The 23,889-nt window shown below is 38.4% G+C and overlaps 1 protein-coding gene across 2 annotated transcripts in view; it reads left to right on the top strand.

Annotated features, from left to right (window-relative positions):
- Nucleotides 1-23,669, top strand: part of SCARB2 (scavenger receptor class B member 2) — a 91,461-nt gene extending 67,792 nt beyond the window's left edge. Inside the window, exons 7-12 of one of the 2 annotated variants that reach the window (XM_037830017.1) lie at nucleotides 10,656-10,825; nucleotides 14,413-14,531; nucleotides 17,294-17,367; nucleotides 18,828-18,879; nucleotides 21,535-21,693; nucleotides 23,218-23,669. In XM_037830017.1, the coding sequence (XP_037685945.1) occupies nucleotides 10,656-10,825; nucleotides 14,413-14,531; nucleotides 17,294-17,367; nucleotides 18,828-18,879; nucleotides 21,535-21,693; nucleotides 23,218-23,256 (613 nt within the window). In that variant the 3' untranslated portion in view covers nucleotides 23,257-23,669. The remainder of the gene's footprint in view (nucleotides 1-10,655; nucleotides 10,826-14,412; nucleotides 14,532-17,293; nucleotides 17,368-18,827; nucleotides 18,880-21,534; nucleotides 21,694-23,217) is intronic. The other variant, XR_005215889.1, reaches the window with a different exon arrangement.
- The last annotated feature ends 220 nt before the right edge of the window (nucleotides 23,670-23,889 follow it).

Raw genomic sequence — 23,889 nt, 5'->3', positions numbered from 1 at the left:
TTACAATCTAGGGACTATTACAATTATTGTGTCCATGTTAGGCTATGTTCTAAGATTCAATTCTGAGTTTACACATTGTAGTTAGTCCATATTGGTGAGGCATCATCCCTCTCACCATGTTTTCTCCAACACTTTTACTCCTATATATATTTTTCTACAATTTTATAGAGTTATATTCACATACCATACATTTATCCACAGTGTACAATCAGTTGTTCATGGTATCATCATAAAGTTGTACATTTATCACCACAATCAGCATTTGAACATACTGATTACTAAAAGAAAAATTGTTTTTTTTTTTTAGCAATAAGAAAAAATGATAAAAAGAAAAATAACATGTCATACAATACAATATACTACTAAGGACAGCAAATAGCACCACTACCAAGAATCCCATATTACTCCCCTATATCCCCTTCTCATAAACATTTAGCATTGGTGTATTGCCTGTTACATTTAATGGAGGTATATTACAATGTTACTGTTGACCATAGACTCCAGTTTGCTTTGATTATGTTTTTTCCTGAATACCATCCCTTTTTCAAATTTCTACATGGTTGACATTCATTTGCTTTCCCACATGCAAAAACATTTTTATATTTGTATATTTAGTAACAGTCATTGGCCACTCCAGTTTTTGCCACGTTATACAGTCCCAGTCTTTGTCATCTATCTTTACCTCTGGTGTCATACATTCTCCTATCCCACCTCTTTCAGCTTTACTCACAGACATCTTTGTTCAGTGTACTTACAATACCGTGCTACCATCACACAGTATTATCCTATCTATTTCTGGATCAATCCTAAACATTCTGTAGTCCTTCAGCATCAAATGGCTGATCTCTGCCCTCTTTCTATCTCCTGGTTGCCTGTGTTGTCAGCTTTTAACTCCCAAAGTTTGTTCATTAATGTCTGTTCATATTAGTGAGACCACACAGAATCTGTCCTTTTGTTTCTGGCTAACTTCACTCAACATAATGTCCTCAAGGTTCATCCACATTATTACATGATCCATGTCTTTGTTCTGTCTTACAGCTGCATAATATTCCATCATGTGTATATACCACAGTTTGTTTATCCACTCATCCTTTGATGGACATTTGGGCTGTTTCCATCTCTTGGCAATTGTGAATAATGCTGCAATAAACATTGGTTTACAAATGTCTGTTTGTGTCTTAAGTTTCAGTTCCTCTGAGTATATACCCAGCAATGGAATAGCTGGGTCATATGGCAAATCTATATTTAGCTTCCTGAGGAACCTCCATACTGTCTTCCAGAGTGGTTGCACCATTCTACATTCCCACCAACAATGAATAAGTGTGCCTCTTTCTCCACATCCTCTCCAGCACTTGTCATTTTCTGTTTTTTGGATAATGGCCATTCTGGTAGGTGTGAGATGATATCTCATTGTGGTTTTGATTTGCATTTCCTTAATAGCCAGTGAAGTTGAGCATTTTTTCATATGCTTTTGAGCCATTTGTATTTCCTCTTCAGAAAAATGTCTGTTCATGTCTTTTGCCCATTTTTTAATTGGATTGTTTGTCTTTCTGTTATTGAGATGCAGGATTCCTTTATATATTCGGGATATTAAACCCTTATCTGATATGTGGTTTCCAAATATCATCTCCCATTGTGTAGGTTGCCTTTTTACTTTTCTGACAAAGTCCTTTGATGTACAAAAGTGTTTAATTTTGAGGAGATCCCATTTGTCTATTTGTTCTTTGGTTGCTCGTGCCTTGGGTGTGAGGTCTAAGAAACCACCTCCTTTCACAAGATCTTTAAGATATTGCCCTACATTTTCTTCTAAGAGTTTTATGGTCTTGGTGCTAATGTTTAGGTCTTTGATCCACTTTGAGTTAATTTTGGTATAAGGTGTGAGATGGACATCCTCTTTCATTCTTTTGGAGATGGATATCCATTTCTCCAAACACCATTTATTGAACAGGCTGCTCTTTCCCAGTTGCTTCGGCTTCACTGCCTTATCAAAGATCAGTTGTCCATAGATGTAAGGGTCTACTTCTGAACACTCAATTCGATTCCATTGATCAGTATATCTGTCCTTATGCCAGTACCATGCTGTTTTGAGCACTGTAGCTTTGTAATATGCTTCAAAGTCAGGTAGTGTGAGACCTCCCACTTCACTCCTCTTTCTCAAGACATTTTTGGCTATTCGGGGCACCTTACCCTTCCAAATAAATTTAGTTATTGGTTTTTTCTATTTCTGTAAAGTAAGTTGTTGGGATTTGAATTGGTATTGCATTGAATCTGTAAATCAGTTTAGGTAAAATTGCCATCTTAACTATATTTAATCTTCCAATCCATGAACATGGTATGTTCTTCCATTTTTTCAGGTCTTGTTCAATTTCTTTTAGCAGTTTCTTATAGTTTTCTATGTAAAGGTCTTTTGTGTCCTTGGTTAAGTTTATTCCTAAATTCTTGATTCTTTTGGTTGCTATTGTAAATGGGATTTTTTTCTTGATTTCCTCCTCTTGTTGCACATTACTTGTGTATAGGAACACTACAGATTTTTGCATGTTGATCTTGTAGCCTGCTACTTTGCTGTATTCATTGACTAGTTCTAGTAGCTTTGCTGTAGATTTTTCTGGATTTCCTACATATAGAATCATGTCATCTGCAAATAGTGAAAGTTTTACTTCTTCCTCTCCAATTTGGATGCCTTTTATTTCTTTTTCTTGCCTAATTGCTCTAGCTAGAACTTCCAGCACAATGTTGAATAGCAATGGTGATAGTGGGCATCCCTGTCTTGTTCCTGATCTTAGAGGAAAAGCTTTCAGTCTCTCCCCATTGTTATGTTAGCTGTGGGTTTTTCATATATTGCCTTTATCATATTGAAAAAGTTCCCTTCTATTCCTATCCTTTGAAGTGTTTTCATCAGGAAAGGATGTTGAATTTTGTCAAATGCCTTTTCTGCATCAATCGAGATGATCATGTGGTTCTTCTGCTTTGATTTATTGATGTGGTGTATTACATTAATTGATTTTCTTGTGTTGAACCAGCCTTGCATACCTGGAATAAATCCCACCTGGTCGTGGTGTATAATTCTTTTAATGTGCTGCTGGATTTGATTTGCGAGTATTTTGTTGAGGATTTTTGCATCTATATTCATTAAAGAAATTGGTCTATAATTTTCTTTTTTTGTAGTATCTTTGCCTGGTTTTGGTATTAGGGTGATGATGGCTTCATAGAAAGAGTTAGGTAGCTTTCCCTCTTCTTCAATTTTTTTGAAGAGATTGAGCAGGATTGGTACTAATTCGTTCTTGAATGCTTGGTAGAATTCACTTGTGAAACCGTCTGGTCCTGGGCTTTTCCTTTTTGGGAGCTTTTTGATGACTGACTCAATCTCTTTACTTGTGATTGGTTTGTTGAGGTCATCTATTTCTTCTTGAGTTCATGTTGGTTGTTTATGCTTTTCTAGGAAGTTGTCCATTTCATCTAAGTTGTCTAGTTTATTAGCATATAGTTGTTCATAGTATCTTCTCATTATCTCCTTAATTTCTGCACGGTCGGTAGTTATATTTCCTTTCCCATTTCTGATTGCATTTATTTGCATCTGCTCTCTCTTTTTTTTTTGTTAGCCTAGCCAGTGGTCCATCGATTTTATTGATTTTCTCAAAGAACCAACTTCTGGTTTTGTTGATTCTCTCTATTGTTTTCCTGTTCTCAATTGCATTTATTTCTGCTCTAATCTTTGTTATTTCTTCCCTTCTGCTTGCTTTGGGGTTAGTTTGCTGTTCTTTCTCTAATTCCTCCAGGTGAGCAGTTAACTCTTCAATTTTTGCTCTCTCTTCTCTTTTAATATAGGCATTTAGGGCAATAAATTTCCCTCTCAGCACCGCCTTTGCTGCATCCCATAAGTTTTGATAAGTTGTGTTTTCATTGTCATTTGCCTCGAGGTATTTACTGATTTCTCTTGTAATTTCTTCCTTTACCCACTGGTTTTCTAAGAGGGTGTTGTTTAGCCTCCATATGTTTGTGAATTTTATGATCTTCTGCCTTTTATTTATTTCCAACTTCATTCCATTGTGGTCTGAGAAAGTGTTTTGTATAATATCAATATTTTTAAATTTGTTGAGACTTGCTTTGTGACCCAACATGTGGTCTATCCTAGAGAATGTTCCATGAGCACTTGAGAAAAAAGTGTATCCTGCTGTTGTTGGATGTAGTGTTCTATAAATGTCTGTCAAGTCTAGTTCATTTATCATACAATTCAACATCTCTGTTTCTTTACTGATTCTCTGTCTAGATGTTCTATCCATTGATGAGAGTGGTGTATTGAAGTCTCCAACTATTATTGTAGAGGTATCTATTTCTCCTTTCAGTGATCGCAGTGTTTGCCTCATGAATTTTGGAGCATTCTGGTTTGGTGCATAAATATTTATGACTGTTATGTTTTCTTGATGAATTGACCCTTTTATTAATATATAGTGTCCTTCTTTGTCTCTTTTAATTGTTTTGCTTTTGAAGTCTAACTTGTCTGATATTAATATAGCTACTCCTGCTTTTTTCTGGTTGTTGTTTGCATGAAATATCTTTTTCCAACCTTTCACTTTCAGTCTATGTTTGTCCTTGTGTCTAAAGTGAGTTTCTTGTAGACAGCATATAGATGGGTCCTGTTTTTTAATCCATTCTGCCAGTCTGTGTCTTTTTATTGGGGAGTTTAATCCATTTACATTTAGTGTTATTACTGTAAGGGCAGTACTTTCTACTACCATTTTGTTTTTTGGAATTTATATGTCATATCTTATTTTTTCCTCTCCTTTTACCTTTCCTGATAGTCTTCATTTATGCACTCTTCTCCAACTCTCTCTCTCCTGTCTTGTCCTATCAGGCTGTAGCACTCCCTTTAGTATTTCTTGTAGTGCCGGTCTCTTATTCACAAACTCTCTCAGTGTCTGTTTGTCTGAAAATGTTTTAATCTCTCCCTCATTTTTGAAGGAAAGTTTTGCTGGATATAGAATTCTTGGTTGGCAGTTTTTCTCTTTCAGTATCTTAAATATATCATGCCACTGTCTTCTTGCCTCCATGGTTTCTGCAGAGAAATCTGTACATAGTCTTATTGACCTTCCCTTGTATGTGATGGATTGCTTTTCTCTTGCTGCTTTCAGAATCCTCTCTTTGTCTTTGACATTGGACAATCTGACCAGTAAGTGTCTTGGAGTAGGTCTATTGGGATCTATTCTATTTGGGGTATGTTGTACTTCTTGAATCTCTAATTTTCTGTCTTTTATAAGAGTTGGGAAATTTTCAGTGAATATGTCTTCTATTACTCTTTCTGCCCCCTTTCCCCTCTCTTCTCCTTCTGGGATACCCATAACACGTATATTTGTGCGTTTCATGTTGTCACTCAGCTCCCTAAGACCCTGCTCATATTTTTCCATTTTTTTCACCATCTGTTCTTTTGTGTGTATGAATTCGAATGACCTGTCTTCCAGTTCACTGATTCTTTCTTCTGCCTGTTCAAATCTACTGTTGTGTCCCTCCATTGTGTTTTTCATCTCCTCCATTGTGGCCTTCATTCCCATGAGTTCTGCCATTTGTTTTTTTAAGTTTATGAATTCTTCTTTATGGTCAGCCAGTGTCTTCTTTATATCCTTCAGCTCTTTTGCTATATCTTCCTTCATTTCATCAAATTTATTTAGCATTAGTTGCCTCCACTCCTGTGTCTCAGCTGAGCTATTAGTTTGTTCCTTTGGCTGGTCCATGTTTTCATGTTTCCTGGTATGGCTTGTTATCTTAAGTTGTCTAGGCATCTGATTCTCTTGATTAGTTTATTTTGGAGCTTGTTTTCTGTCTTTTACCTAGTGGTTTTCTTGTTGGTTGGCTTTGTTTTCTGGCCTCTGTTATTCAGTTCAACTTATTCTAGACCTCTAACTTAGGTTCTATTTAGTTGATCAGAATTTTTCCCCTCTTGTTTTTTCTGTTTCTTGCTCTGCCTCTATGGAATCTTTTTGTGAGTGGGTCTCCTCAGATATGGTCGACCATAGTCAGATTTTCCCAGTCTAGTGAGGCCCAGGTCTCATTGGGAGGGTATGGAGTTTTCCTGAGAATGAGACCCTCCTATGAGGCCTTTAGAATTGGTGCTTTTCCTCTCCTGTCCAGCAGGTGGCGCTGGCCAGCCTGCAGCTCCCCCACCAGTGTAAGGAGGTATGGAGCCTTTAGTTCTCCTGGTGACTCTGATCCTGTCAGGGGCGTGGCTGACTGAAGCTGGAATCTGAATTCCAGCCCCTGGGGTCTGAATTCCCAGAAGGAGGACTGCCAGTTGAGCTGGGCCTCCCTCCACTCTCCCAATCCTCAGAATTCCAGTTGTCTCTCAGGGGCACTATTCCCTTCTCCTCTCTCCTCTTTGGGGCCTCTCCAGGTAGATTCCTTGGTCAGCCTGAGTTGCCAATTAAAGATGGGGTGGAGGCCTTCAGTAGTGAATACGGAATTCAAAGACACTGTGGGTACTCTGTCTCCCCTCAAGCCCAGCCTAGTCCCTCAACCTGGGCTTTCCGATAGAAAATAACCACATATATTACTTTTAGATTTAAAAAAAAAAAAAAAAGTAGAAAAGAAATCAAGAAAAAGAAAAAAGGAAAAAAAAAAAAGAAAGAAAAAGAGTCTCTTTTAAACGTCTTTCCCCAGCCTGGAAGTTTTGTCAGTGTCAGAATAGAGCATTTAAAGATATGCTTTGGGCTATTGTCTGATAATTACTCTCCAACTGCTTCAGTTCCACCCCTGCCGGGGGGCTATTGAAATGAAGAAAGATAAGGGATCAGTGAGAAGCCAGAAGGGACAAAATGTAAGGGAAAAAAAAAATGGCTTTTTTGGAGTCTGGGAATGGGTGCCTGCTTTTACGTGCCCCCACCTCTTGGAGCCCAGCCCTTCTTTAGCACCCCAGCTCCCAAAGTTAGTTAATTAATTTGTTAATTAATTCTGCAGTTGAGGCTGGTTTGAGCCTCCCTTCTTGCCCTCAGCAGATTGCTGTTTTTTGGTCCCCCCCCCCCCCCCTTTCAGGGAGCCGGCAGCAAGACAGTCTGTGAGGTCTGGGTGTGTGTGGGGGGTGCCCGACCCCTGGTCCGGGGAACTTACAATTTTCACTGCAATCTTAGCTTTTCCTCCAATTCCAAACTTGTGTCCAATTTGTGACTGGTTACTGGAGACCCCGAAAACACTGTTTCATATAGTTCTTCGGTAATTGCCAGCTGCTCTAGGGGAGAGACGAAATTCTGCTCCTCACCACTCCGCCATCTTGCCGCAGGTGAGAATTTTAAAAAGAAATTGTTTGACTGCAAGACCACCAAAAGGGTGAGGAAGAGATGTAGCTACACTCATTATGCATGGGTATTTATGCTTAATAAGTGATAAATGCTGGTGTCATATTGTGAAGCAGTATAGCATGGTGGTTTACAGCATGGACTCCGGAGTCTGACTACATTGGTTTGAATCCCATCACTTAGAGCTGTGAGACCTTGGGCAAGTTATTTAACCACTATGGGCCTTACATTTCTAATATGTAAAACAGGGATAGAGATAGTTACCAACTTTAGAGGTTGTTATGAGAACGAAGTAGTTATTGTAAGTAAAGCACTCAACACAGGGCCTGTCACACAGTAAGGAATATTTAGTGTTGGCTATTATTTATTAAGGTAGCTCTGTCAAGACTGAAATTTGACTTGGTCTTCTTGCAGTGCACAGGTAATCTCTATAGAGAAGAGAAGATAAATCTTACTGTTGTCCATATTTCAGAGTTTAGCTATCTTCCCATTGATCATATCTTCTCTCACTTGCTCTGTAATTTCTGACTCTATCCTGCCTACTCACTCTCTACAAATGAACGTGATTAAGTCTTCTCTGTATGAAGAAGTCACCCTTCTCTCAACCCTGATTCCCCTTTCCTATCATGCCACTGCTCCTCTCACCCTTCACCGGTTGAATGAGCGGCTGATTCTTATGCCACCTCCTTTTCCACCCACTTCTGCAAGGCTGACTCTTTGCAGTCTGGATTATCATCAGCTTTCTATGAAACTTTTCTTCCAAGTCAGAAGTGAGCTAGTAGCACTCAACACTGTTGATTCGTTGTTCTCACACTTCTCCAAATTGTTGTTCTTCCAGAGTTGCATATTTTACATAAATGCACCATCTTTCCAGTCACCCACGCCAGAAACATTGGTGACACTATAAATTCTCCCTCCTCTCTTGCATTTAATCATTCACTAAGTACTATCGACTCTTCCTCAGAAATAGTTCTTGAATTCACCCCCACTTCTGCATCCCCACTTTCTGTGCCATAGATCCTTTCCATCTCTCATATAGTGTGTCACCACCACCTTCTTACTGGCCTTCCTATTCAGTAAATATTTGTGGAAGGACTAAAGAAAGAAACAAAAATAAATGAGAAAATGCAATTGGGTGAAATGAGTGAAACGGAACCTAGAAGGGAGGTTTATAAAATGATTTGACATTCTTACATGGAACGATAACTTTGGAGAGCCATTTGGCAATATTTAGTAAAGCAAAAGATGTCCAAACTTGAGATTCTGCTGTTCACTCCTAGGTAGGTTCCCTGGCCTGAAGAACTTTTGTGTATACAAGCAAGGAGACGTATAAAGAAATGTTCATTGCAACATTGTTTGTAGTAGTGAAAAATTGGAAACAATCTAAATGCCTATAAAAAGGAGAACAAATAAATAAATTGTGGTATATTCATATGATGGAATATCATAGAGGAATTAAAAGAAAAGAACCAGAGCTATATATATTAAAGCAATAAAACTAAAAAATATAATGTTGAATGAAGAAGCAAATTATAGAAAAAGATTATGATATACTATTTATATGACATTTAAAAATAGCAAATACCCATATTGTATATGAGTATGTACATATATAAAAGCATACAGACCCGTAAAGGAATGATAAACCCCAAAGTCAGAATAGTGGTTACTTCTGGGGAGGCAGAGAAAGAAATATAACCAGAAGAGTTATTTATGGACCTTCAATTGTATCCATTATATACAGTTATGTATCCCTTGTGTATACATTTATCTGGGTGGTAGATACAAGAGTATATTTGTTAGTATTTTCTCTACTTTTTGTTTGCCTAAAATATGTCATTAAAACATGGTACAGGGGTGGGATGTACAGTGGAAGGCAACTCACATGTGCTTCACAAGTCTGCAAGGAATATATCACTACCTGTGGTTCAAAGATTGGAAAGTGAGACTCAGAAAGCATTCCTCTTGGCCTTCAAATGAAATGCTGAAAAAATCAGTTAAGACAATTGTTCTGGTTTACTAAAGCTGCTGTTATGCAAAATACCAGAAATGGATTGGCTTTTATAAAGGGGGTTTATCAGGTTACAATTTACAGTTCTAAGGCCACAAAGGTGTCCAAACCCAGGCATCAACAAGAATATACCTTCACTGAATAAAGGCCAGTGGTGTCCGGAACACCTCTGTTGGCTAGGAAGGCACGTGGCTGGCATCTCCTGTTCCTTTGCTCCTGGATTCTGGTTTCAAAATGGCCTTCTCCAAAATGTCTCTGGGCCTCTGTCTCTCTTAGCTTCTCTCTTTCAGCTCCTGTACATCCTTGCTTGTTCTCCCAGGGTGTTTCTCTCTAAGCATCTGGGGGTCCTCTCTTAGCTTCTCTGGGGCAAACTCTGGGCTTCATCTCTTATCTTAGCGTCTCCAAACGTCTTTCTGTTTGCATCTCCAAGCTTCTGTTTCATCGGCCATCTCCAAAATGTCTTTGCCTTTTATAGTCTCATAGAGGACACCAGTGAACTAATTAAAACCCACCTTGATGGGTGGGGTCACACCTCCGTGGAAAATAACTAATCAGAAGGTCTTACCCACAGTTGGGTGGATCACATCTCCATGGAAACAACCTAATCAAAAGATCCTTCCCATAATAGGTCTGCACCCACAAGATTGCATTAAAGAACATGGCTTTTAATGGGGTACATAACAGATTCAAACCAGCACAACAGTGTATGTGAAAGTACTTCATCCGTTATTCATGTGCTGTATATAAAAGAGGTATTTACTATTTTCAGGGACCGCTGTTTGAAACACAGTAAGGACTAAAGCCAAAATTATATTGAGCGCCACTGAAATAAAAAACTGGGACAGAAATGGAAACTAATTATTTTTATTTGAGAAATGAATATCAAAGCATATATTCTAATCAAATATCTGTCCAGTGTGGCACTTTTTAAATTCTTAAGGATCTACTAGCTGAGCCCTTTGTTGCCTTTTCTGCTTTTACTTTGCCTCTGCCTTGCTTTGCTTTTCTTTGCCTCTGGTTCATCCAGATGTTTCCCTGCTGGTCTAGAAGACTCTCTTTTTTCCCTTTTTGTTAGTCTCCATTCTAAACGTCATCTTAAATTTTCACTACACATTTGGTTTTCTCTTGGTCTTATTTGGATATTACCATAGTTGATACTTCTTAAACATTTTTCATTAAAATTTATCTTCTATTTGAATACACTTTGAGTTGGCTGAGCTCTTTTTCAAGCTTTTTTTTTTTTTTTTTTGCATCTTCATTTTTCACTTATCCTGTAAGCTTATAGCTGAGAACAGTTGCTAACTTACTGGGCAGATTATACTGACTGGAGCCCACATTGACTTTTTGTTCTTATTTCCTAATAGGTCAGTGTATATAACCTTCAGTGACTTTGAGAGTGTGCAGGGACTGTCTGCCTTTCGGTACAAAGTGCCTGCAGAAATCTTAGCCAATACCTCAGACAATGCTGGCTTCTGTATACCTGAAGGAAACTGCCTGGGCTCAGGAGTCTTGAATGTCAGCATCTGCAAGAATGGTAAGAACTTTAAAAGAGGGGACAGAATTGTCAGTGTTAGAATGCAGAAGGATTGGAAGTCTTCAACAAAAAATAAGTTGTCAGCCCAGTAGAAAGACAGATTATGACCTTTCAAGAGTAATGTTTTGTAACATGGCTATTGAACGGTCACAATTTATTGATGGGCTTTTCTGTAATGCTTTCTGTTTCTTTATTTCTAGAATGCCATGTGTTTCTTCTGGGCAGTAGTTTAGAAGTTTTAATAGTAATAGCCAATGTTTTCTAAGAACTCACTATGAGGCAGTCACTGTTCCAAGCGCTTAACATATTTATATGTAGTGAATACGTGTAAAGCATTAATTAATTTCGTGTTCAAAACAATGCTAAAAGGGAAAGTACTTATCCTGGCTAAGATTTCAGTGATTTAGAAGAGGGTTAGTTTTGAACCCTGGCCATCAATTTCCCAGTGTTTCTTAATGTCTGACCTACTCTGCTCCTTTCCGTGAATGAAGCAGAATTATCATGGTGTTACAATGGATAAATGTATTTCTTCATCCTGAAAACTAGTCAGTTTTAACAATCACATATTGCATAGATTATTCAGGATAGCCCAAATAGACATTCAGTGTCCTGTTTTTATGACTGTAGAATTAGGGCTTAGAGAGGGGACATGATTTTTATAAAAATCCTTCTCTCCAAGAAAATCTCTGCTAGAACTTAGTGTGTTCACATATTTGTATGGTGATTCTCTTTTTGCGCTATAATTCCTCTTTAAAGTTTCTTTTGGGAGATGTCCCTCTTTGTAACTCACCTTTCAACTAAAAAAGTATAATGCACTAACTTTTGCTCCCTTGTCTAATTTGTTTTACCATCTCTTTTGGGGACAAGTCTGAGATCAGTGGTAATAACTCTGAATTCTTGTCTGGAGACCAGAGGCTCCCAACCTGGCCTTGTATCAGAATTATCTGGAAAATTGTTTAAAAACTATGTCCTAGCGCCCCATTCCAGATATGCTAGGGCCCAGAATGTTTTTGTTTTTTTTTTTTTTTTTAACAAGCACTCCAGGTAATTCTAACAAAGACAGTGTCTAGGTATTTGAAAACCAGTATGCCAGGGACTATGCTGTGCCAAGGAGCATGGTACCTTTTACCTGGAGATGAAGACCAAAAATGAATGGGAACAAGTTCTTGGTTCTGATCTCTTCTGTGGCCTTACTGGGTGAGTGGTCCTGAAAGTGTCCCCATCCACTCAGCCTGCATGCATCTGGCTCAAGGAACAAATGTAGACAGATTTTTCACACTGTTTCGTTAACTTTTGGCTTCCTCAAGAAATTGATGTCAGAATCAATATAAACATTCTACTTTGCAAGACTTCAGCCTCTTGCTATAATCCTTTGCTCTTAGGTATTCCCAAATTTGGACAAAAAGTTAAACTCTACAGGATTTTCCTCAAGTTTTCTGAATTCTCTGGGGAATATTTTGGATAGTGGGATGAGTGAGTGTTCTGGAGTCAGGCAGATTTGGCTTTCAGTCCTATTCTAATTGTTAGCAAATTGGCTGAACTGATTGAGTTCTGAACATCAGTTTTCTCAGCCATAAAATGGGAGTGATGAGAATTTCCTTGGAAGGTTGTGTGAGAGATAGAGAGATAATGCATGTAAAACACATAGATCAGTCGTCTGGCCTTTATTAAGCCCTCAGTGTATTTTAGAAATGTATTTTAAAGGTCACTGCAGGTCACAGAGAAAGAAAGTGTGGCTTTGTGGAACTGCTTACCAGTAAAGAACAAAACAGTTTGGTGGTTCCTCAAAAAATTAAACATAGACATGCCATATGACCCAGCAACATCACTTCTAGGTACATACCCAAAAGAATTGAGCATGGGGACTTGAACAGATATTTGTACACTGCAGTATTCAGTGTTTACTGCAGTATTACTCACAATAGCCAAAAGGTGGAAGCAACTCAAGTGTCTGTCAACAGATGAATGGATAAGCAAAATATGCTATGTACACAATGGTATATTGTTCAGTCATTAAAAAGGAATAGAGTTTTGATACATGCTACAGTGTCAATGAACCTTGGAGACATCATGTTGAGTGAAATAAGTGAGACATAAAAAGACAAATATTGTATGATTTCACTTATATGAAGTACCTAGAATAGGCAAATTCATAGGGAGAGAAAGTGGATTATAGGTTACCAGGGGCTAGGGATGGGAGGAATGGGGAGCTATTGCTTAATGTTTACAGAGTTTCTGTTTGGGGTGATGAAAAAGTTTTGATAATGGATGGTGGTGAAGATAGCACAATATTGTGACTATAATTAATATCACTGAATTGTACACATGAAAGTGGTTAAAATGGGAAATTTTGTTTTTGTATGTTATCAAAAAAAAGGGGGGTGGGTGGGGAGAGACACAGTTGTACTTTTTTCTCTGAGTTTGTGAGCTTTAAGGAAACGTAAGCCAGGAGGTGTTGATGGCATCATTGCTACCACATGGAATGAGGCAGCCAGAGAATGAAACAAACAGAGGAAGCAGAGTCAGAAGATGGAGAGAGACCAAGTTCTAATAACCTCATTTGAACCTCTGGATCAGTCCATGCCTAAAGCTAGATCCACTCTTTGATCAATTATGTAGCCAATAAAATATGTTTACCACTCCCCCTAAAAAATGCTGATGTGAGAAATGATGCATATCTTGAGCCATGGGCTGGTGAATATGTAAGCAAATTTTAATTACTTGTCAATAAGTTTATTTCTCCAAAACTATATTTGCAGCAATTATTAGGTACCTCTCTCCTCTTCAATAGCAAGAGCTAGAATAGGTTTCCTTTATTAATTTGTTTCCCAATTTGGTTCTTAACATGAGTAGGGGGGAAAAACAGAGAAATAGGGAAAACACAGGGAAATAGGGGGAAAATATGGAAAAGAAAATAGGGAATTCATGTGAGCAGACCTTGATCTAGTCGGAGGTTGGGCATGTAGTCTTAAATATTTCTGCATCAACATATTCAGGAGAATAAGGTCCTTCTTTGGTAAAACAATAAAAACAGAACAAAAGAAAAATGAACCCCCCCCCCCCCAAAAAAAAGACTCCATTTACTTGTACAGGATGGTAGTTGAAATAAGTGCTTTGAGGTAAGACAGTTGTCATTCATCAGCATTCTGCCTCCATCACCTGATAGCTAGATGTTCCTGGGCGAATTTTTGACTTTTCTGTTCCTCAGTTTCCTCAAATATAAAATGAGAATTGTAGTTACAATCTCATAGGTCTGCTGGGAATGTTAGTTAAAATAATGTACAGATGACTCTTGACACTATAGGTTCAGTAAATATTTTGTTGAAGAATAAATAATTTAGCCAGGCCTTCACTGTTTATTGTAGAATAAAATAATTTGGGTGTGAATGAGATATCAGAAAATGAAGTAGAGATCTTGAACTAGAAAGTATAGGATGGAATTTCAGCCTGCTCCCTCACCATGTTTAGTTATCTATAGCTTTTTTTTTTTTTTTTTAATTAGGAGCCAGGTATGTGGTCAGGAACTTTATATTATTTTAGACTTTCAAATTAGCATCATTAATTTCTCTGTTTTCTTTAAAATGCAGGTGCACCCATTATTATGTCTTTTCCACACTTCTACCAAGCGGATGAGAAGTTTGTTTCGGCCATAGCAGGCATACATCCAAATAAGGAGTATCATGAGACTTTTGTGGACATTAATCCCGTGAGTGCACACTTCATCCTAGTGACAAAGCATACATTATTTTTCTGTTTCTACAGTGTACATTGGTTTAGTTCTGAGCATTCTTAAGCCATATACTGTCTACCTTTCATATATGTATTCAAGTGGGGGAAACTCGGCTTAGTGCTATGTGATACGTAGCCATGCAGTAGTCCTGTTACAGAAGGCCGATTGCCACAGATCTAATGTGCAGCCCTACCAGTGAACCTGCTTTAACAAAAACATTAACAGTGCAAGTTCAGTCCATGGAAACAACTGAGCTTGGACCCATGCATGTAACTTGGCCAATCTTCTCCTGCTGGCCTTGGACCCGAGTGTCTATATGTTTCTCCCACTGGAGTGCGGATCAGTAGGACTGACGACAGTCCTCTGCTTACTCACTGACAGAAATTTTTGTTTGACATTTAAAAATATATATTAACTTCAGTTATTTTGGCAAACCTTTTTCTGCAGGTACTTCTGAGAGTTTATTATGACACTATTTTTAAAAACCATGAGATTAATACATACACTTTAATCCTGTGATCATAGAAGAGGTAAACTAAAATCACTCTGGAAAGATTTGAATATCATTTCATGTGAAAGCCTCTCATTGTAGGAGCTGAATTGAAGGTCATCCCTTCATCATTGGATTTTAAGTACCATGCAACAATAATAAAAAAAGCAAGAACATTCTTTTGACACAAATTTTTTTTTTTTTTTTTGGCTTTTAACAATAGGGATTTATTAGCTTGCATATTTATAGTTCTAAGGCCATGAAAATGTCCCAATTAAGGCTTCAACGGATGATACCTTCTCTGAAGACAGGCTGCTGGCATCCAGGGCTCTGTCAGCTGGGAAGGCACATGGCTGGCGTCTGCTGGTCCTTCTCTCTGAGTTTCATTGCTTTCAGCTTCCGTGTGTCCTTGCTTGTTTCTCCAGGCTTTTCTCTTTTAACTCTCTTTGGGTGTTTCTCTCTGAGCTCTCTGGACTTTTCCTACCTTTTTTATCCTCATAAAGGGTTCTAGTAAAGGATTAAGACCCACCTTGAATGAGGTGGGTCACATCTCCATTGAAATAACCTAATCAGAATGTCCTACCACCAATATATCTGCCCCCACAGGAATCGATTAAGAGAACATGGCCTTTTCTGGGGTACATAAAAGCTTCAAACAAGCACAAGCCTCTTACTTCACTACCGCTAGGATATCCCAAAGGATATCTGTCATAAACAATGCCCCATCAGGCACTTCTGAGGTAACCTGTCCAAGACAGAAATCATCACCAGAAATCGGCAACTCTTGTCTCCCCAGTCTTACAAATGGAAACACGCATGGCCAGAGAACTTGGAAGGAGCATCTCTGACTTCTCCCTTGCCTCTCTACTTCACTGCCTCCCACATCCTACCAGGCGTGAAATCCTGTTGATTTTATCTCCTCATTTTCTTCAAGTCCATTCCCCCTTTCCTGTGTCCCCTGCTGGTGGCTGAATTCAGGCCCTCATCATCTCCTGCCTGGATTAAAGCCACAAGTGGCCTCCTAACTTGACACAAAATTTTATAGGCACTTCAGTCTTAACTGCACTTATTGCATGTGTAGTTTAGAAAACAGTGGTCTTATCCTTTTGTGAGTAAGATTAGGTGTGGTTTTCTCCCTTTCCTCTTTTAGCCATCAATTGGTCAATTCATTTTCATCAACCAAACTGTTAGCAGGTGCTCATTATCACCAAGGGATAAGCGCAGTGCCAAAACCTTACTGCAAGGATGGAACTGTCATGGGGGAGACAGCTCTTGCAGCTATTCCTCCTTTGACCTGTTGTATGGGCTCTGAGTACACTTGGGCTCCATTCCCAGGCAGTGAGCACCATCCTCCTCAAAGCTCTCTGGACATCTACCTAGATATCCAGACCTGGCAGGGTCTCTGCTGGATCTTCTTCCTACTCAGGTCCTCTAGGGCCTTGTCATTCAAAGTGTGGCCTGCTGACTGCAACATCCCAGGATCTTATTAGAAATACCAAATCTCAGCACCCCTGTCCCCCTCCAGACCTACGGAATCAGAATCTGCAATTTAACAAGATTCCTAAGGACTAACAGGCAAATTATAAGTTTGAGAAGCATCGTTCTATTAGGTACCTAAAACAATCAATGGTTCTCATCTTGTTCTGGGGATTAGTCTCCCCCTGTCCCACTCTGCATATCAAACATGGTAATAGCCCCTGTATGAGTCAGGGTTCTCTAGGGAAACAGAACCCATAGGAGGTATCTGTAAATATTATGAGATTTTATAAAAGTATCTCATGCAACCGTGGGGATGCACAAGCCCAAATTCTGTAAGGCAGACTGTAAACTGGCACCTCCGATGAAGGTTTTTGATTAATTCCCCAGGAGAAGCTGGCTGGCTGAAGTAGAGATGCAAGTTTTCTCTTCTGACTGCTGAAGTTACCACTTCTCCTTTTAAAGCCTTCAATTGATTGGATTAAACGTCTCATTGCTGAAGACACTCTCTTTAGTTGATTGTAGATGTAGTCAGCCATAAATGCAATCAATTTACTAATGATATAAGTCCATGAAATGTCCATGCAGTAACAGGTCAGTGCTTGCTAGACCAGACAACTGAGCACCATTACCTGGCCAAGTTGACACCTCAGCCTAACCATCACAGCCCCACTGTTTATCAGAACCACACAGAAATGGTACAGTACTGAAAATACTATGTTTGCAGTTTTACTAAATTCTAATGTTTTCTTATCACTGGTTTTATTTGCAGTTGACTGGGATTATCTTGAGAGCAGCCAAGAGGTTCCAAATCAACATTTATGTCAGAAAATTAGATGCCTTTGTGTAAGTTTTGCTTATTTCTACAGAGGCAGATGGTAGTGTTGCTACATTGACTTTCTGGTGGGGTTGGTGTTGGGAGGAATAAAGCTCACCTCTTCTAACTCTGCTTATCACTGCCCTTCAGGGATGGGGCATGGCTAGCATTTTCATAGGGTGCCTTGATCTCGGAATTTACTTGTTTTATTTAACCAGATACTCACCGAGTGCTTTCCATGGATCAGCACTATTCCAGTTTACAAGCATCAACTCATTTTTTTGTCACAACAACCCTGTATGATTTGACAGATGAGGAAACTGAGGCACAGAGAATTTAAGGCTGTGTGGCTCCAAAGTCAAACTCACTTTAGTCAGCATCCCCTCAACATGTCTCTGGTTCTCATCCCTTTCTTTCTACTCCCACTGCTCCGAGATAGCCATACACTCTCTCTAGGATGGTTAAAATAGCCTCCTGACTATATGCTTCCTGAATCCAACTTTTACTCCCCCAATTCAATCTAAAAACCGCTATACTTAGTCATGACTCCTAAAATATAATCTCCTGCACAAACTTTTCAATAAGAATTTTTTAGAAATGATAAAATGCTTATGATATAATGTTGAATACCAAAGCAGTATGCAAAACTATACATATATAGAACAAAACTATATATATACACACATACACACATCTCTATCTTTCTATTCACATACACACACACATACACACATATACATATAAACTATAAACTTGGTGGATTCTTCCATCAAATTTGCCAGATTTCATTCTACCTGTCAGGAATCTTTCTAAGGAGCAAATGTGGTTTGCATGAATGACTTTTGTCATCTATGTATGTATTTCTGAGGTAGTATAACTTAGTGGGTTAAGAGCTGGGGCCTTAGAATCAAAATGGAGTTTCAATCCTGACTCCATCAGTTACTTGTGGTGACCCTGCGCAAATTACTTAGCCTCTCTGAACCATAATTTCCTCATCTGTGAACCTGGGACAATAATACCTACTTCATGGGACTTTTGTTTTAGTTAAATGAGATAATGTCCACAAAATGCTCAGCATAGAGCTGGCATATGCTAAGTGCTCCAAAATGACAGCTCCTGGCAGTTATGCTGAAGACAGTGATTAAGTGGGCTAGTTCCAAAACATTCTGAGGAATGGATCATTGTTCCTTGGGTGTGTGGCTTCCCCTGAGATGACTCTTAGGACAGTGGTAATCATTTTGATGAATTTGCTTTCAACATCTTGTGTTTTAATAGTTAACACTTTAAATACATGTGTAGCACTTGGAATTGCTAGGCTGACATAATATTGGAATCTTAACTTCTTTCTTATATATGTTTGAAAAGATAATTAAGTTGGCAGTAAAACAAAATAAGTGTGCTGGAATTCTCATATAAACTTATCTCTTCAGATTAGTTTGCCATCATAATGATGATGTCTACAACATAGTCTCATTTTTTATCTTTGTAGTGAAACAGGAAATATTAGAACTATGGTTTTCCCTGTGATGTATCTCAATGAGGTGAGTCCTGAGGGGGAGACTTGGATATGTTTTCACTTCTATTAAAACATCTACTGCTGTATATATGTTGATAGCTACAGTTGATAAAGAGGGAAAGATGATTTTTAGACGATTGTTTGTCCTCAGAAAAGTGCTGTTTGAATGATTACATGAACCTGTCTCTGAGATTTGATTTGGAAAAACGACAGAAGGAAATTTCTCTTCTAAAGAACATTATTTGGATGAAACTCCCTTCTAGGGAGCTGATTATGTAAGAAACAAAATGCAAAGGTAGAATGAAACACAGTCAGACACTTTTGAAACAGAACAAATAGTCCACATCCAGATGTCCAGGGTAAACCTTTCTTTGGTCTGTTTACTTCTTCTACCAAACTCTGTCAGTTTGTAAAATTGATTAATTTACTGTTGATTAGTTGAGAAGGAGAAAAGGGGAAGTAAAATTAAAATGATTGGCAACACTGAATAAAAATTTTGTGGAAGGCAGTTAAAGAAATGATTAAATAAAATGTATAGATATCCATTAATTTCAGTGATATATGGTTGCCTTATCCATGACCATAGAAAAGAGTTTTTTCTACTGTAAGCAAACGTGTAACATGAATTATAGGAAACAGATCATATCTTAGTTCAAGCAAAAAGTATTTCCCTGAAGCAATACTTTTTTTAGTCTACCCACAGAAATTGAAGTTTTATAAATAAAAGCATATTCTGAAAGCTCTGAACACACCCATTACATTTTTTTATTGAGTAACATATATCTAATACAACACACCCATTATTTAAGACACCCATGAGAAATTATTTTCTGAATCACATATTACATATGCATAGTTATATACCTTCAATTCCCCCCTCTCGCTTCACATAGTTTTGAGGGAAAATGCAGGGTTTCCCCTGTAAATAAATCCCCCATTTTCAGGCTTGTTTTAACAGAGGCATTTTTTAAAGCTCTGTTTTCTAAAAATACTTGTTCTTTGTAGAAAATTTAGTAAAGCAAATTAGCAAAAAAGGAAAAAAATCACTACTCACAAAATCTGATTCTTACTGACATACTGTTTTTAATTTGCTATATTTTATTCAGTGTGTTCTAAAATTTTTTCTAATAACTTTAAAATATTAGCTTATGTTTATCATCTTGTAAAACTAATATGCTCTTTATAGAGAACTCTTGGGAAATTAAAAAACATATTTTAAAAGTAAATCATCCCTCAGCCTATCCACTAGAGACAAGTGCAGTTGACACCTTCACATGTTGCCTCTGGATCTGGTATTACATAGTTGAGATCATACACTGTAGATGCAGTTTTATATCTTTTTTTCATTTAACATTATATTGATAGCCACATTTATAAACTTTTGAAGGGTTTGTGATTACAACTCCAAGACAAGTTTCTAATTGTTTCATAGGAAAAATTCAGGCAATATTTACCCATTTGTAGTACCTTTTTACGATTGCTTCTGGATCATTATTATCGTTTGTGGGGAGGGGCATGAAAGTATGGCTTTTTGAAAATGCAGAAGGTCCTCTTCTGCCAGTGATGCTCATAGCAATGGCATATGTGAAGTCTCTTCAATTCCAACTTTTGCTTTGCTTTTTGGTTAAAGACTAGGTTAAGTGCAGGGAACAATGGAGTGAAGCCTTCTGCTTTTGCTGCCTCCTAGAAAGAACTTAACTTTTCTATTCTCCAGAAACATACAATATTAGACCTGGAAGTGCCCATTGTAACTACCTCTGTCTCTCTCTCCACACTTTTTATTAGAAGAGGAAACTTTGGCCCAGAGGGACCTTGGCCAGTTTGTGCAAGAACAAGGCCTAGAGCCTGATCCTCTGGCTCAATGTAAATTAAGCCTAAATTAAGCCCAAAGTGCCGTTTGTTGTTCATAATTTTTATGGGCTTAAGTTTTTCAGATATGTCACACATGACGGTTGAAGATAATCATACCTCTGCTCTGAGTACAGAAAGTGCTATTCTATTACATTTCCTTAGTTATCAACACCCTCTGGAATTCTGGTTAGCCTCAAAACTTCCTGAACATTTTCTGTCAAGACCTCTGGTCTTGATTACTACATAGCTTTAACCAAGAGGGAAATTATACTTTCTACTTATTGTTGTTGGAACATTCCATTCATTAATTCATTCAATCAACCAATATTAATTGAGCATCTGCTGTGTTCTGGGTTCCATTCCCAGTGTTGTTAGTGCCTTCAGGGACCTCAGTCAGGGAGAGACCAACAGATGTGAGGACAAGGTGGAGGATTTTATAGAGGTGGATGGCAGCACAGAGAAAGGGCCTTTAACCAGGCCCTACGTGGTCAGAGAAAACATCTGGAATTTATACTGAGCTGGATTTTGAACAGTGAGTTGGAGTTGTCTGAAGCAAAAGAGGCTATTATCTCAACATTTCTGAATACTTTCCTTCCTTTTCCCAATCTGTTTTGAGAGCAGTAAATGCCTTCACAGGAAAAGATATGATGTTAACAAATAGATGACCCCTCTGAGTCCTCCATTTTATCAAATGGATTTTCAGTATATCTGGTTTGCTGACAGGAGAACATACCCAAATTGTGTTTAATGATTTGAAGGAAAGATACAGAAAAAAACATTACACCTGGATGTTTAGTAATCAAGGGAGTATATTTTATTTTCCCTCCAGACTGTTCTCATTGATGAAGAAACTGCAAGTCGACTGAGGTCTGTGATTAACACTACTTTGGTCATCACCAACATACCCTACATCATCATGGCCCTTGGTGTGTTCTTTGGTTTGATCTTCACCTGGCTTGCATGCAGAGGACAGGGATCCATGGATGAGGTGAGTAGTAGCTGAAGAAACTTCTCCCTTACCAGATAACTTTACCTGAGGAATTCCTCAACTGGGCTTCACTGACATTCTGCCAGCTGGCTCTTTAGGGTGCATTCTGGGGTTTTATGCTGGGTACAGTGATTTCATGGTTACACGCTGAGAAGCAAAGGAAATGTGTCAAAGAAGATGGGATGATGGGATAGTGCCATCTAGTATTTGAGGCTCTCTTGGTGGGAATGGAATACCTGAATGTGTTCCCTGGGAGTAAACGTGACATCTTTGAAAACAATAACCTCAAAGAAGAGGAAAAAGATCTATCAGTTAAGCGCTTAGGCTTTGCTGTTAGACTACCTGAGTTCACATCCCAGTTCTGCAACTTAACAGTTGTGTGGTCCTGGAACTCATGCCTCAGTTTCTCTATCTGTAAAACTGGGGATATAATAAAGCCTTCCTTATGAGTTTTTCCTGAGAATTAGATGATGCAGTAAACATAAAGCATTTGACCCATATGAGAATATAGAAAGAGTATAATAAACATTAGTTATTACTAAATATGATATACCAGCTCCAAGATTATACAGCAAGGCAGTCAGAGACCTGCTTGGAAAGAATCCCTGATATACCAGAAGATACCTACCATCGAGACATCCTTGCAAAATAAATGGTTGTAGCATGAAAGCAGTTACTTTCCTGGAGGGAAGAGAACAACCCAAATGGATGGGTGAAACAGATTAACCTTCCTAAGTGACCAGCAGGCTAACTCAGGGTGCTAAAAATACCTTCAGTGAATCTTTCCTGTAGAATCCTTTCTTAAATTCTCAGCAGCTTCACTTTTTGTCAACAAAGACTTTTCTTTCCTAGCCACCTGAACAAGTATCTGAGGCAAATGTGAAGTAGAAAATGAAATAGGTTAAAACCATTTGAGTAATATTAGCTTGGATTTCACTACTTTCTAGATTCTTCCATCGTGTTTCTTATGCTATGCCAGTCACTTTAGCCTGAATTAACTGTTTTGAATAAACTGTCTTGCCACTTTTGTCCATGGATGTTACCTCCATCCTACTTTGTATGGTTACTGAGATTTTCATAAGAACAGATGAAACCCCATGTAAATGCTACTATAATTAACCATATTCATGTATTCCACAAGCAAGCAACTACTGAGCACCTATCATCCTCCCAGACAGAATATTAAAATATACTCTAGTGGTTTTCAAGCCAGGAAGGAGGCAAATTCAATAGGGTATGACAATTATTATAGCTTATGTACAGGGTAAACACGGAGAAGGATACAACTCCAGTATTGGGGGCAGGGGTGGTCAGGAAAGGCCTCCTTGAGGTTATGTCTAAATCATAAAGAGCAAGAAGAGACAGGCCAAGAGAGGAGAATACCTGGGACAAACTGCCTTCCAATGAGTCACTCCTTCTATGTCTTCACCACCACCACCACCACCATTACCTGACTTTTCCCATCTGGGGAGAAGTTTCTGATGTGAAACCTAACTTCCCTGTCCTTTCTTTTCTCTGTCTCAGGGAACAGCAGATGAAAGAGCACCCCTCATTCGAACCTAACCATCGAGCTTGGTGAAGGAACCATGTGCACTGTCCTGACCTGCATTATGGTGTGGGGAAACCTTCAGCATCCTCACCGACTTGTTTCCTGTTGTAGGGAGAAGGGGAGGACCCAGCTGACAAGTGTTTGAGAGTATTCCAGCCAGCAAGTTAAAAAACAGGGTGATATGGCTGGCCATTATGCTTTATAAAATCATATGGTCCCTGACAAATTGTTTTGTTTTTCAAGTGTCTAGCAAGTATTTAATAAACTCTTCTATAGTAATGTTTTCATTGTTGGGTACTGGTAGCTCCCGAAATGTGTGACCACTGTTGTGGTTATGATGTCTCTGCATCACTTGTTAATGCTACTTGGGCTAACCTTATGCTTCATTCAGCGAAGTTCGTGCTCAAAATACATGTATTCCATTTTATGTTGTGTTCTTCCATTCATTTCATGCCAACCCAGAAGTAAATAGAGTTTGGAACCCAGGGTAAAATTGTATCTTCATTCAATACATCATTCAAATGCATCTGATTTCTTCTTTAAAAAGTTACGTATTGCATTTTATGCACATTTCCAGTTCATAATTCATTGAGGAAAATAACTCAGTCTTCTGACTACTTTTATAATGGGTAGGAATCAAGAGGGGA

This window comes from Choloepus didactylus, chromosome 3, assembly GCF_015220235.1.
Source record: "Choloepus didactylus isolate mChoDid1 chromosome 3, mChoDid1.pri, whole genome shotgun sequence".
Taxonomy (NCBI): Eukaryota; Metazoa; Chordata; class Mammalia; order Pilosa; family Megalonychidae; genus Choloepus; species Choloepus didactylus.
Note: the sequence above shows the minus strand (reverse complement) of the source record. Positions and strands in the feature narration are given on the sequence as shown.